General features: G+C 40.1%; 1 protein-coding gene across 3 annotated transcripts; it reads left to right on the forward strand.

Annotated features, from left to right (window-relative positions):
- Positions 1-570: 570 nt before the first annotated feature.
- LOC127419290 (MRG/MORF4L-binding protein-like) lies at positions 571-12194 on the forward strand. 3 transcript variants are annotated; one of them, XM_051660584.1, is made up of 6 exons: positions 571-720; positions 1212-1333; positions 2989-3070; positions 3162-3236; positions 3447-3483; positions 11349-12194. In XM_051660584.1, the coding sequence occupies exons 1-6, from the start codon at positions 585-587 to the stop codon at positions 11419-11421; spliced, it is 525 nt and encodes a 174-aa protein (XP_051516544.1). In that variant the 5' UTR covers positions 571-584; the 3' UTR covers positions 11422-12194. The 3 variants fall into 3 exon arrangements, with proteins under 3 accessions (XP_051516544.1, XP_051516542.1, XP_051516543.1); XM_051660582.1 differs by lacking the exon at positions 11349-12194 and adding an exon at positions 8278-11341; XM_051660583.1 differs by lacking the exon at positions 3447-3483.
- The last annotated feature ends 60 nt before the right edge of the window (positions 12195-12254 follow it).

Here is a 12254-nt window from a genome sequence, read left to right on the forward strand (position 1 = left end):
TAATCCAAGGTATTTAGAATACGTTACTGACCTAGAGTAATCTAACGGAATACGTTACAAATGACATTTTACAGCATGTATTCTGTAATCTGTAGTGGAATAATTTTCAAAAGTAACCCTCCAAACCATGTATAATATATTTATATATACCTTACATTTATCAAAAACAATACTGTCAAAACCATTAGAAATATTGTAAATTATTACTGTTTGAAGTACTGTTTTATCTTTTTTTATTATTATTATTTAAAATTCAGTTTTTAATCATGGTAAAGCCACATTTTTAGCAGTCATTTCTCTAGTCTAGGTTAATTTAAAGCATCCTTGGTGAATAAAATGATAATTTTCCTTCAAAAACATACACATTTAATAGTGATTCCAAACTTGTATGTTTGTAAATACACACAGTGAAATCTCACAATAAACATCTATAGCTTTTTGATTAAACTGTAAAGAGCACTGTTATGTACAGTTGATATGTTCTGAGTGTGTAATCAACTGTCCAGTGTAAATAGAGATGGTGTTATTCACTATAGAGCGGCAAGGGGGCGCCAGTGAGTCTGTGTGTGTTTCCCTGAAGAAACATGGGGGAAGCGGAGATTGTGCCATCCGAAGAGAAACAAGCAGAAACGGGCATCTGTACCGCCGAAGAATCAATAGTATGGAGTCAAGAAGTAGAAGTGTGTCTTTTTCACGCCATGCTGGGCCACAAACCTGTAGGTAAGACGAACTTGAAGTCTTTGATGTAAATAACCCTGATATCTCAATGTCTGACTGCACATGAAACACAGCAAACTACACCGTAAACAAGACCATGTGCTCTTCATAAGGGTCCTGCCTTATAATTATGACTTAAATCGTGATTATATAATTACCATAATTATAGTCTATAAATGGAGAATCTGGCATTAATTTATCTTAGTGATCTTTAACATTATCGAGTCCAACCGCCAAGTGATGAAGCGCACCTATTGTACCATGGCTTTGTTAAAGATTTGAGAAACATTTAGTTCATTATTCCATCAAAATATAGTATTAATAGTTAATTGATGTTTTGAATTTTGGAGCAAGTTGATCAGTTTTACTTTTGGCACGTAAATATTAGCTAGGCTTGCAAACTAGCATGCTAGGCTAATTTACAACAACAGCAAATGTTTTTGCCAGTCACAATGTAAAATAGCTGCAAGATAAAGCTTGTGCAATATTTCCAGGAGTGAATCGTCATTTCCACATGATCTGTATTCGTGATAAGTTCAGTCAGAACATCGGCAGGCAGGTGTCATCTAAAGTCATCTGGGATCACCTCAGCACCATGTATGACATGCAAGCGCTGGTAAGACACGAATAAACGGATTTATTTAATTTACCTTCTTACATGTTCCCTCTTTATTCATTATTTACACTGTATTGCACACATCAGCTTGATTGATTATGCAATTGTGTTGTATTTTCCATACAATATACTACATGATGTAGCCTGTACTATCTGTCTGTCTATCTAATGTTTTTTATTATTGATGGCGATTAATCAGCTGATATCAGGCCATTCTGAGAGTTTTTTTGTTGTTGTGATTAACAAAAGGCTGAACATCAGAGTGCACATTTTCTGTTCTTAAATATTCTTGATTGAATGTAACAATGTGTGTGTATCATATGCTCTCATTACATTTTGTTATCATTATATCCACCCTGCATTGCCTAAATCAGCTGAATATTCATTTTAACTAGGGATCAGAATAGGGTCCAATACTGCTTTCTTGTCTTTGTACTCAAATTTGTAAAAATGCACCAATACCAAAAACCGATACCATCTGTTGTTTATGACGAATTAATGTCATTGTGTAAACATTTAGCACACAAATTAGAATCACATTTTGTCCTAATGTGATTAATATATTGAGATAAATGTGTAGTTTGCACGTGCTGCACGCTTTACAGTGAATGCATGAAGCCGGCTGCTCATACAGGGAAAACCATAAATATCTATACGGAAAACACTATCACGAGCATCGCACGCTCTGTTTGTAGTTGATGACAGCGAGCACTTTGTAGCGTGAGGCATATACAGACAACATATTTATTTAATTAAATAGCAGCTTTTTGCAGTTTAATAATCACACTCACCCTGCGATCCAAATGGGACAAATCAGCCCTCGAAGGGAAAACAATCATGATAACCATGCTGTAAGATCATTTCATACAGAATTTCCAATAAAAAATGTTTTCAGCCCAACACCTTTCAGCCCTCCAAAGCTCTCACAGTGGATTGTAAAGTTATGAAGGGAATGGGGCATAGGGACGATCACTTCTGAGTGGAATGCACCCCATGTCACGTAGCTACCTGCTTTTCCGGAGGTGAGAATTTTCTAAAAACACACACAGAAACTCACTCCAAAATAAAAGTTTCCACCAAAATAAAAGGTCCATTTAAATGGAAAAGTTGTCATAGAAATACAGTATATCACGACCGTATAGTTAATTATGTAAAATGTAATGGAAAATTCACTGTAATACTACTACTACCAATGAAAATAATAATAGTAAATCAATTGTAACAGTGTCACATCTCTGAGGCTCTGTTATGCAACACTTTATTTGACAAAAATAACTTGTACTGTGAGACTTTGTATAAAAGCACTTCATTTGGTAAAAATAATACAATATTATATTGAAAATTAATTGCTCTATTTTCAGTTGATTTAAAGTTTTAATGAATTCATTTATTTAGACACCATTTTGATGATAAAATTGAAATACATTTTTAAAAATGCAATTCAGAAACAAATAAAACAACAGGTATCAGCATCGTCGAGAACGGAAAAAGAAGTATGGGTGAGTACTCGTTCTCATTCTCCAAAAAATGGTTTCAGGACATCCCTAATTTTAACCCCACAGAGATAAAGTTTACAGTGCTCTGCTTTACTCTAAAAAGATAACGTTAAGTCAGGAGTTCAAAGCTAATCAATTAATTGCGTTTTGTTACTGCAGCACGAATCAGAAATACTCCCTTTTCCAAACTCTGAAAAGAGCTTTGTGCTGCCTGAAGAGATCATACAAGATGTCAAAGAAGGTGAGCTGCTCTTTGCCTCTTTGTTACTTGATTAGTTCTTGTTCTGTTTGGTTTTACTTATCATTAAATGCTCTTTAATGTCTTTGCACAGGTAAAGTGGGATCTGAGGATGATGTGAAAGAGGAATTCAAAGAAGAGAGTGACCCTCCTGCTACCCATGAAGAAGGTTCTCTTCTCCTTCTCTCTTTATTTCTCTCATGTATTCACCCTAATCTTTTTGCCTTTCCCTCTCTTTTTCTTTTTCTCTCTCTCTGACATAAGCCGTCTTTTAAAGCCTGCGTCATTGCATCACTTTTTTTGTTTTTTCTGGATCGTTCTTCCGTTGGCGTGAAGCTCTGCGTGGCTCACACTGGTCATTTGTGTCTCATTTTTAAAGGTCTGGGTCCCAGTACGGCTTGCCAGGATTTTGCGAGGTATGGACAGAAGAAAACGTTTCACTCTGTTCCAAAACTCTGTACAGACCAGCTCATTACCAGAGGCCTCTTTATACAGACTTCAGAGACCTCTGACCATGTGCGTCTTTCTTTCCGTCTTTCGCAATCCTTCCTACACTTTCTCTTTTTTTTTTTTATGCTCAGTGCATGTGGAGGGTATCTGAAGCATGGCATGTTGAGGATTTGTTTCGACAGGTTTGTTCAACAACAACCTAGCTAGTAATTGCTCTTGACATGACAGCTTTGTTAGATTTTAGAAATATTAGTGAACTCATTATTCATTAACTTGGACATTTCAAGTAACGATTGTGTCTGTGACTTTGTACTCTTGATAGTAGGGATGGGCATTTTGGTAATTTTGTCTACTCGAGTACTCGGACTAATTACTACTCGTCTCATCGAGTACTTGAGGGGCAATGACATGTACATAACTGTATATATAGTAACATGTCTGACAAACATCTTTGGCTGCTGCATTGCATCTAGATGTTCCAGTGTATCGTCTATTCATTATTATAGGCTGTTATAAAATAATCTGTTACAAAATGTACAAAATAATCAATAATCAAAATATAATGCATCATATTTTGTCATTATGTGAAGATTCGCTGCCCAACTCAATGAAAGAATGGGCACAGGTGTGTGTCTGTCTCTTCTTCCTTCAGGTTACCGTAGTAATCTTAGTAAGTGCGCACCAGTTTTTTAGTGACTGTCTGAACCATCTATTTTCAAATCACTGTTGGCTTAACAGGAGATGCCATAACCATCACGTTTTTAATATGCGTGTTAAGTTGAAGTTCAGTCGGTGCATTCTGTTCCATTTAGCTGCGCTCTATCTAGCTGTTTGAAACACTCGCTTGCTGTATATGCGTTGCTTCAGCGCATTGAGTCCACTGCCACATGTCTGGTGTGTGTGTCTCCCCCCAAGTGTTCACTTCTGTGGGGAAATATGTCAGACTTCTAACTTGGAAACTTGTGCGGAATTTCGTTGAGATGCAGTTGTGTTACGTCACGCAAACATTTCGGCACCCAGGGCTGGGAGGTTTACACTCTGTGACATTTACTTTTATTAAATAATATCCATTAATGAGTCAAAGTTCTTACATTAAATGATAATAAAACGTGTTTAGCAAACGTTTTGCAGAGACGGGTGTTCAAAACACGGTTAATTACACTTTTGAATATCGTAACGATAGCACTGCAGCATCATATATCAGTTTGGTTGCTATGAGACGTCTCTGACAATCAATGTACCCCTCAAACCACAGCGTAATAAATCTCAAAATTAAAAATAAGCTCCCGCTTTGATGCATTTGTGTTTAGTTTTCAGGTAATTGTCACTGAAATTCAAATTAAGTGAAAAGTCACATCATGCATGATCACCATCGATAATCGTTTTCGTGATCGATCATTGCTGCCACATCCGAGTACTCGAGTACCCATCCCCATCCCTACTTTATACCAGACTAAAAACCATTCAAAGTACGGAAACTGAAACTAAACAGAATTTTGGTAGCACTTTATTTTACAGTACTTTTCTACATTTATGCACTATATAATTACAACAACTACAATAATTACTAGGTACCAACTCTGAACCTTACCCCAACCCTAACCTTAACATATACATGCACGCTCAATCCAGCTATAAGAAAACATATTAGAGGTAAAACATTTCTGGAGAGGAAATCCGCAACAGCCGTCTGCACCCCTGGCCTGTGTACCACCTTGAACTTAAAAGGCTGGAGAGCTAGATACCAATGGGTGATCCATGTGTTGGCATCCTTCATGCGATGGAGCCACTGGAGCGGGGCGTGGTCCGAACAGAGGGTGAAAGCATGTCCCAACAGATAGTACCTGGGGGTGAGGTCCGCCCACTTGATGGCCAAACACTCCTCCTCAATTGTGCTGTACTTAATCTGTCTCATCGAGAGCTTGTGACTAATATACAGCACAGGGCATTCCTCCTGGGACAGTACTGCTCCCAACCCCCTGGCCGATGCGTCCGTCTGCAAGATAAAAGGGAGAGAGAAGTCAGGAGAGTGCAATAACGACCTGCCACAGAATGCAGCTTTTACTAGCATGAACGCCTGCTGACACAGCTACGTCCACTGGACCGGATCTCATGCCCCCTTTTTAGTAAGATCAGTCAGCGGACTGGTGATGGTCGAATAATTAGGCACAAATCTAGGATAATAGCCAGCCAGCCCAAGGAACTGTCTCACCTCCTTTTGGTCTTGGGTCTTAGGCAGGCTGCAATTGCCGCGGTCTTATCAATTTGCGGCCGCATCTGCCCATGACCCAAGTGGAAGCCCAGATACCATAATTTCACCCATCCAATTGCACACTTCTTAGGGTTTCCCGTGAGTCCCGCCCATCTCAACAACTTCATGACCACCCTCAGATGCTGCATGTGCCACTGCCAATCATTAATGTAAATGATGATATCATCCAGATAGGCAGCGGCTTAAGCAGCGTGCGGTCTGAGGATTCGGTCCATGAGCCATTGAAACGTAGCTGGGGCCCTGAACAAACCGAAAGGAAGGGTGACAAATTGGAGTAAGTCGAACGGTGTGGAAAATGTCGTTGTTTTTCATGGGACATGGGAGTTAAGGGGATCTGCCAATATCCCTTTGTTAAATCCAGTTGAATAAAAGTGAGCTGCACCTAACCAATCGAGCAGCTCATCAATCCGAGGCATCGGGTATGCATCAAATTTAGATACCGCATTGACTTTTCTATAATCCACACAGAACCGAGCCATCACTCTTTGGAACCAACACCACTGGGCTGGCCTAGTCACTGTGGGATTCTTCTATTACCCCCATATCTAGCATAGCCTTTAATTCGTCCCAAACCACTTTTTTTGTGTTCGGGTAATCAGTAGGGACGACTGCTTACCACTACCCCTGGGGTCGTCTTGATATGGTGCTCAATGAGATTCGTACGACCGGGAAGAGGCGAGAACATGTCGAAGAATTCTCCTTGCAACCTGGCAACCTCCGTGACTTGTGACGGTGAGAGGTGGTCTCAGCAAGTGACTGGTATGACTCGATCGGTGACTTTTAAGTTCACCTCCAGTCTGAGCTCCTCCCTCTCCAGCACCACCGTCGCCAAAGTCAAGGGGACCGCCTCTCTCCATGGTTTTAAGAGATTGAGGTGGTAAATCTGACGTGCTCCGCCTCTATCCGTTCGATTAACCTCATAATCAATTTCCCCGACTCGCCGTGTGACCTCAAAGGGCCATTGCCACTTGGCGAGTTTTTTAGAGCTTGATGTGGGGAGTAATACAAGGACTTTATCTCCCGGTGCAAATTCCTGTTGCCGAGTACCCCTATTATACAGCCGGCTCTGACGTTCTTGAGCCTGGAGCAAATTCTCCTGTGTTAATTGCCCCAATGTGTGGAGTTTTGCTCTCAGGTCATGAACGTATTGAATTTTGTTTTTGCTGTTTGAAGATCCCTCCCAATTTTCCTGTAGAACGGCGAGCACGCCGCACGGTCAACCATACAATCATTTGAATGTGGAGAACCGAGGCTTGCGGGACCTCTCGTACTGCAAATAATAGGAGCTTGAGCCACTTGTCCCAATTTCAAGCATCTTTGTGCACGAACTTATGAATCATATTCTTTAGTGTCTGATTAAATCATTTGACCAAGCCATCTGTTTGGGGGTGATAAACGCTGGTCCGAATCGATTTAATCCCCAATAATTCATACAGTTTGCATAGTGTACGTGACATAAACGTGATTAATGAGGATTTCTTTCGGAATCTCCACTCAGGAGATAATTCTGAAGAGTGCCTCCGCAACACTACGTGCTGAGATGTTGCGCAGAGGCACTGCTTCCGGATATCGCATTGCGTAGTCCACCAAAGCCAACACAAAGCGATGCCCTTGTGTCGTCTGCTCTAATGGCCCGATGAGATCCATGCCAATTCGTTCGAAGAGGACCTCGATCAAGGGAAGGGGGTGCAATGGCACTCTTGGGGTGGCCAGTGGATTCACCAGCTGACATTCACGGCATGCCGCACACCATCTGTGAACATCCCCTTGAATGCCCGGCCAATAGAAACGGGCCATTAGACAGCTCAGTGTTTTTCCTGCCCTAAGTATCCTGCCATCAGATTATAATGAGCTGTCTGGAATGACATTTCCCTACGACTCTTTGGTACTAACAATTGGGTTGTATTTTCCTTTGTCAGAGAGTCGTGTCACGCGATACAATCGATCATTGTGAGTGCAATGTCTGGCTGGAGACGTTGACCGTCAGTCACTTTCACTTGATCAAAGGCATGCCTAAGGGTCTCGTCTCGCTTCTGCTCCAGAGGGAAATCCCCTGCAGGAATCCTCTAAAGCTGAGGGAAGCCAGCACTTCCCTCTCCCTTACGTCCTCCTGACGTGGAGCTGATGTAGACGGCCCCGGATCTGCCTCCCCAGCCTGTGCATCGCAAACCACTCGCCAAAACACTGTTACAGGACCCATCCACACAGATTTCCCTCAATAAAGCAGTAAATGCCGGCCAATTCGTACCCAAGATTAGTGGATGGGTGAGACAGGGACTAACTGCAGCCTCTACACTATGCTTTTGTTCCTGAAATTGAATGATGACCGTCACTATTGGGTAATCGTGAATATTCCCATGCACACACCTTACTTTCACACGCCGGCTTGAATCCAAAGCCTCGGATTGAATCAAGCTTTGGTGAATGGAGGTTTGATTACAACTGGAATCCACCAAGGCTTGATATGTATCCCCCTTTATACTCACAGGTATCCGGTACGCTCCTGCTCGATCAGGTGCGGCCTGTGGTGCGTCAGGGACCCGGACCAATGTCTCCACCTTCATCGTTGTGCATCGGTCCAGAATTTACTGAATGCAGGCATGGGCATATTCCAGGACGTCAGTGCAAAGATTCATCAGGCTCAAATTGTGAAAGTGTGGTTCAGGGAGCATGTGGAATCATTTTCACACATGAACTGGCCACCACAGAGTCCTGACCTTAACCCCATTGAAAGTCTGGGATGTGCTGGAGAAGACTTTACAGAGTGGTTCGACTCAATACTGCCTTTAGCTTTGTTTACGGCACACATTCGTCGTGGCATTGTTTCGACTTATTTATTTTTTTTGGCCAGGCAGTGTATACACGTTGATAGGTGGTATTTCAAACATTATTGATTAAAATTTTTGGTTTATTTTTTTGTATTATATTAATTTTAAGTAAATTAAATTAAACTTAACATGTCAAGGTGCCATGACTTAAAATATGCCATCATTGTAACAATTATCTGTTTAGATAAAGTACAGTAATCTAAAGAAGATCTCTTAAATTTCTTGAAACTTAAAGGGACAGTTCACCCAAAAATGAAAATTCTCTCATCATTTACTCACCCTTCATGCCATCCCAGATGTGTATGACTTTCTTTCATCTGCTGAACATAAATTAAGATTTTTGAAGAATACCTCAGCTCTGTAGGTCATTTAAATGCAAGTGAATATCAGAAGGTCCAAACAACAGATTAACGTTAAAGTAATCCACTCCAGTAGTTTAATCCATGTCTTTTGATGCGATCCAGTTGGTTTTGGGTGAGAACTTCTTTTTCATCTTGTCATTGCAGTCTCTAGTCACAATCATGATTTCAAGCTCGATTACACTTCCTAGTGCTTGAAGAATGCGCAGAGCGCTAGATGGCACTATAAGAAGTGTAAACGAGCTTGAAATCATGATTGCCAAGGAGACTGCTGTCAAGATTTATAGTGAAAAAATAGTTACATTTCGGTCTGTTCTCACCCAAAACTGATTGGATCGCTTCAGATTACATTGATTAACCTACTGGAGTCTCATGGATTATTTTTATTATGCCTTTTATGTGCTTTTTGGAGCTTCAAAGTTCTGGTCACCATTCACTTGCATTGAATGGACCTACAGAGCTGAAATATTCTTCTAAAAATCTTCATTTGTGTTTTGCAGAAGACAGAAAGTCATATACATCTGGGATGGCATAAGGGTGGGTAAATGATGGGAGAATTTTCTTTTTTGGGTGAACTATCCCTTTAAGATATTTCTTAAAATGTCTTAAAACTTAGAGTCCTGTGACAGTTGCATCATTTCAAAATCAAATTGCATCAAACGGAATGTATTGTTAAAAATTAAACAACATTGGTGATATTATTTTCTTTAGATTTCATATTAAATTAAATTGCATTACTTTTTAATTCTACTTTGTTGTTCAGTTTCGAATTGCAGTTCTATTGTATTCCAGGTACTGAATTGTAATTGAATTGCCATTCTTAACTCAGTTCTGAATAGGGTTGCGGAAAATTTCCGGTAAATTTCCGGAAACTTTCCAGAAACTTTTCATGGGAAGTTAAGCTGGGAAATTTTGGAAATATTGGAAAACTTTGGGCACTTGGCTATATGCTGCTGCATCTTTGTGGCATTCTTAACATAGGTATTTGCACAGTACTTGCAAATGTACACAGCCTTCTACATTGGCTGAGGTGAAATGTATCCACACATCAGATGGCGCACGTGGCATTAAACACTAATGCAATGCCATGCACAGATATATAAATAGTTAGCTAAACAATTGGAATATTCTGGAATGGTAAAAATATTTTACAATTGATGCTGGACAAATGAATAGAAATAGGCTAGATGAATAGATGAACACTCCTCTATCAACATGCTAAATCAAACTATAACTTACGTTCTTGTATGATAAGAGAAAACTGGCTAGCAGAAGGCAGAAGAAACAGCATTACAGTTGAGCTAGCTAGCACCATGATAGCTAGCCTCTTAAATTGTCAATGAAATGGTGTTAGCTAGCTTACATTTAGCATATCTGATTTACTGGCTTGCTAGCTACTGTATAAACACATTTTGATTTAGTATTTGCTAGTTAAACTTTAATACCATAGATAAAATACATTTACCCTAGTAATATCATCAAACCTTACTTGACTGGATGTAGTCCTTGGGCTCAAATGCAGTAGTGTGGCTTCAGTAGTCCTGCTGTAGTAAGTAGCCTGCAGTAAGTAGTGTGCTGTGTGCGTGTGATTGAGGAATGCGCAGGGTAGAAATTCAACTGAATTTGCGTTAAATCTGGTTGTTTTCACAAAGATTATGCTGCAAGATGTTTTTTTTTTTTCAACTACATTTAAGTCCCCTGTTATAGGCTAACTTGCAATTTTGCAAATTTCCAGTTTATTCCCATTAATTCCCGTTAATTCCCATGGAAAGTTTCCAACTTTGAAAATACCCGGAATTTTGCAACCCTAGTTCTGAATGGAGCACATCCCTGGTTCATGGCTTGTGTGAAATCAGTTATGAAATAACTTGAAAGGGAATCATTAGGTGATATTGCAACCTAAAAATTAGCATTAAAGTTTAATATAGTCAAGGATTTGTCAAAAGTGCCTTGTCTTGTGACAGTATTGTATGTGAGAAATCAGTAAATTTTGGAGCAGTGTGTCCTGAGCTTTCAGTATATCTGATGTGTTTGGGGTTCCAAAACATCTACTGATTCTCTTGTATCCCCAAGTACACAAATGGTGCTGTCATTTTGAAACTCCTGTAAAGTCAGTCTGTAAAACTTGTCCTTTCTCTGAGCAATTGTTACTGGAAGGATATATGATAGGATATGGTGATTTTGTTTGGTGGAATATCTCTCTCTTTGTCTAAAAAAAAAAAGATAAACTGCAAATATCATAGGTTTGCAGTTATGTCATGATGGAAATAAGTTGGCTAATTTCTTCAGTAATGATATGTAACTGTTCTGTTCTTTGTGTTCCCTTATCCCACCCTTCTTTTTCATTTCCTCCCTCCCTCTCCCTTCGTCAGGCAGCAATTCCTCCGTGAAGAGCTGCGGGCGCGAGAAAGAGAGAGAGCGGGCAGAGAGGGGGGGCTCAGGTGAGACTGGCACGGGATCCAAAGAAGCAGCCGGGGAAAAGAGGAAGAGGAACCGAGCTGTGGAGAAGGTGATGAACTCCAGCAATCCCTCCAGCCCTGGAGGAGCCAAGCGCCGCAGGACGTAGACACAGCTTGCAGCAGGAAGTCTTGGGCCATCAGACATTTGCAAGGACTGACTGATCAAAAGTGTTGATAAAGGTGTAGCTGATATTGGTCATTGTAGCGCAAATGTAAAAATGTTAGTGACATGGCGTGCAAAGAATATCTGATGTTCAGGTGTGTTTTCTTCAGTCCGGGGATTCACTGTGAGGCGTTCTTCTGCTTTAAGCATTCAGAGCTGTTCCCAGAAAGAGACGGCAGAAATTTAGAGAAAGGAAAGCCTTTGGTGTTCATGTAGGATAAGACTAGACTGATGGGGAAAATGAATAAGCTTTCCTCAGCTGAGTTTGGCAGCAGAGCAAGCTGTGGTATGTCTTGTATTTTTTATTGTATTTTTTATTTTAAGTGGTAGCTTGATTTTATTGTTATCATAGAGCCAATGTTCTTGGGATGGACCAGAGAATTAACTAGTGTTTATTTGTGACTTACACTGCAAACAAGATGAGCTAGTCTTGTGTTATTAACTGTTTGAAACCAGACAGTCACTGATCAAAAGCTTACACAATAGTGATTGATATTTGCACTGTTTCAGAGTAATTGGTTGTGTGAAATATTTGACCAAATGTGTGTTAAACACATCTGGTGTATTTCCCTAATTAAAAACAGTTCTGAAGATCACTTTTGCTGTGTTTCATCTAAATTTCCAGTCTAAGAATGGAGAGATTATTTAAAAATTCC

This window comes from Myxocyprinus asiaticus, chromosome 28, assembly GCF_019703515.2.
Source record: "Myxocyprinus asiaticus isolate MX2 ecotype Aquarium Trade chromosome 28, UBuf_Myxa_2, whole genome shotgun sequence".
Lineage (NCBI taxonomy): Eukaryota > Metazoa > Chordata > Actinopteri > Cypriniformes > Catostomidae > Myxocyprinus > Myxocyprinus asiaticus.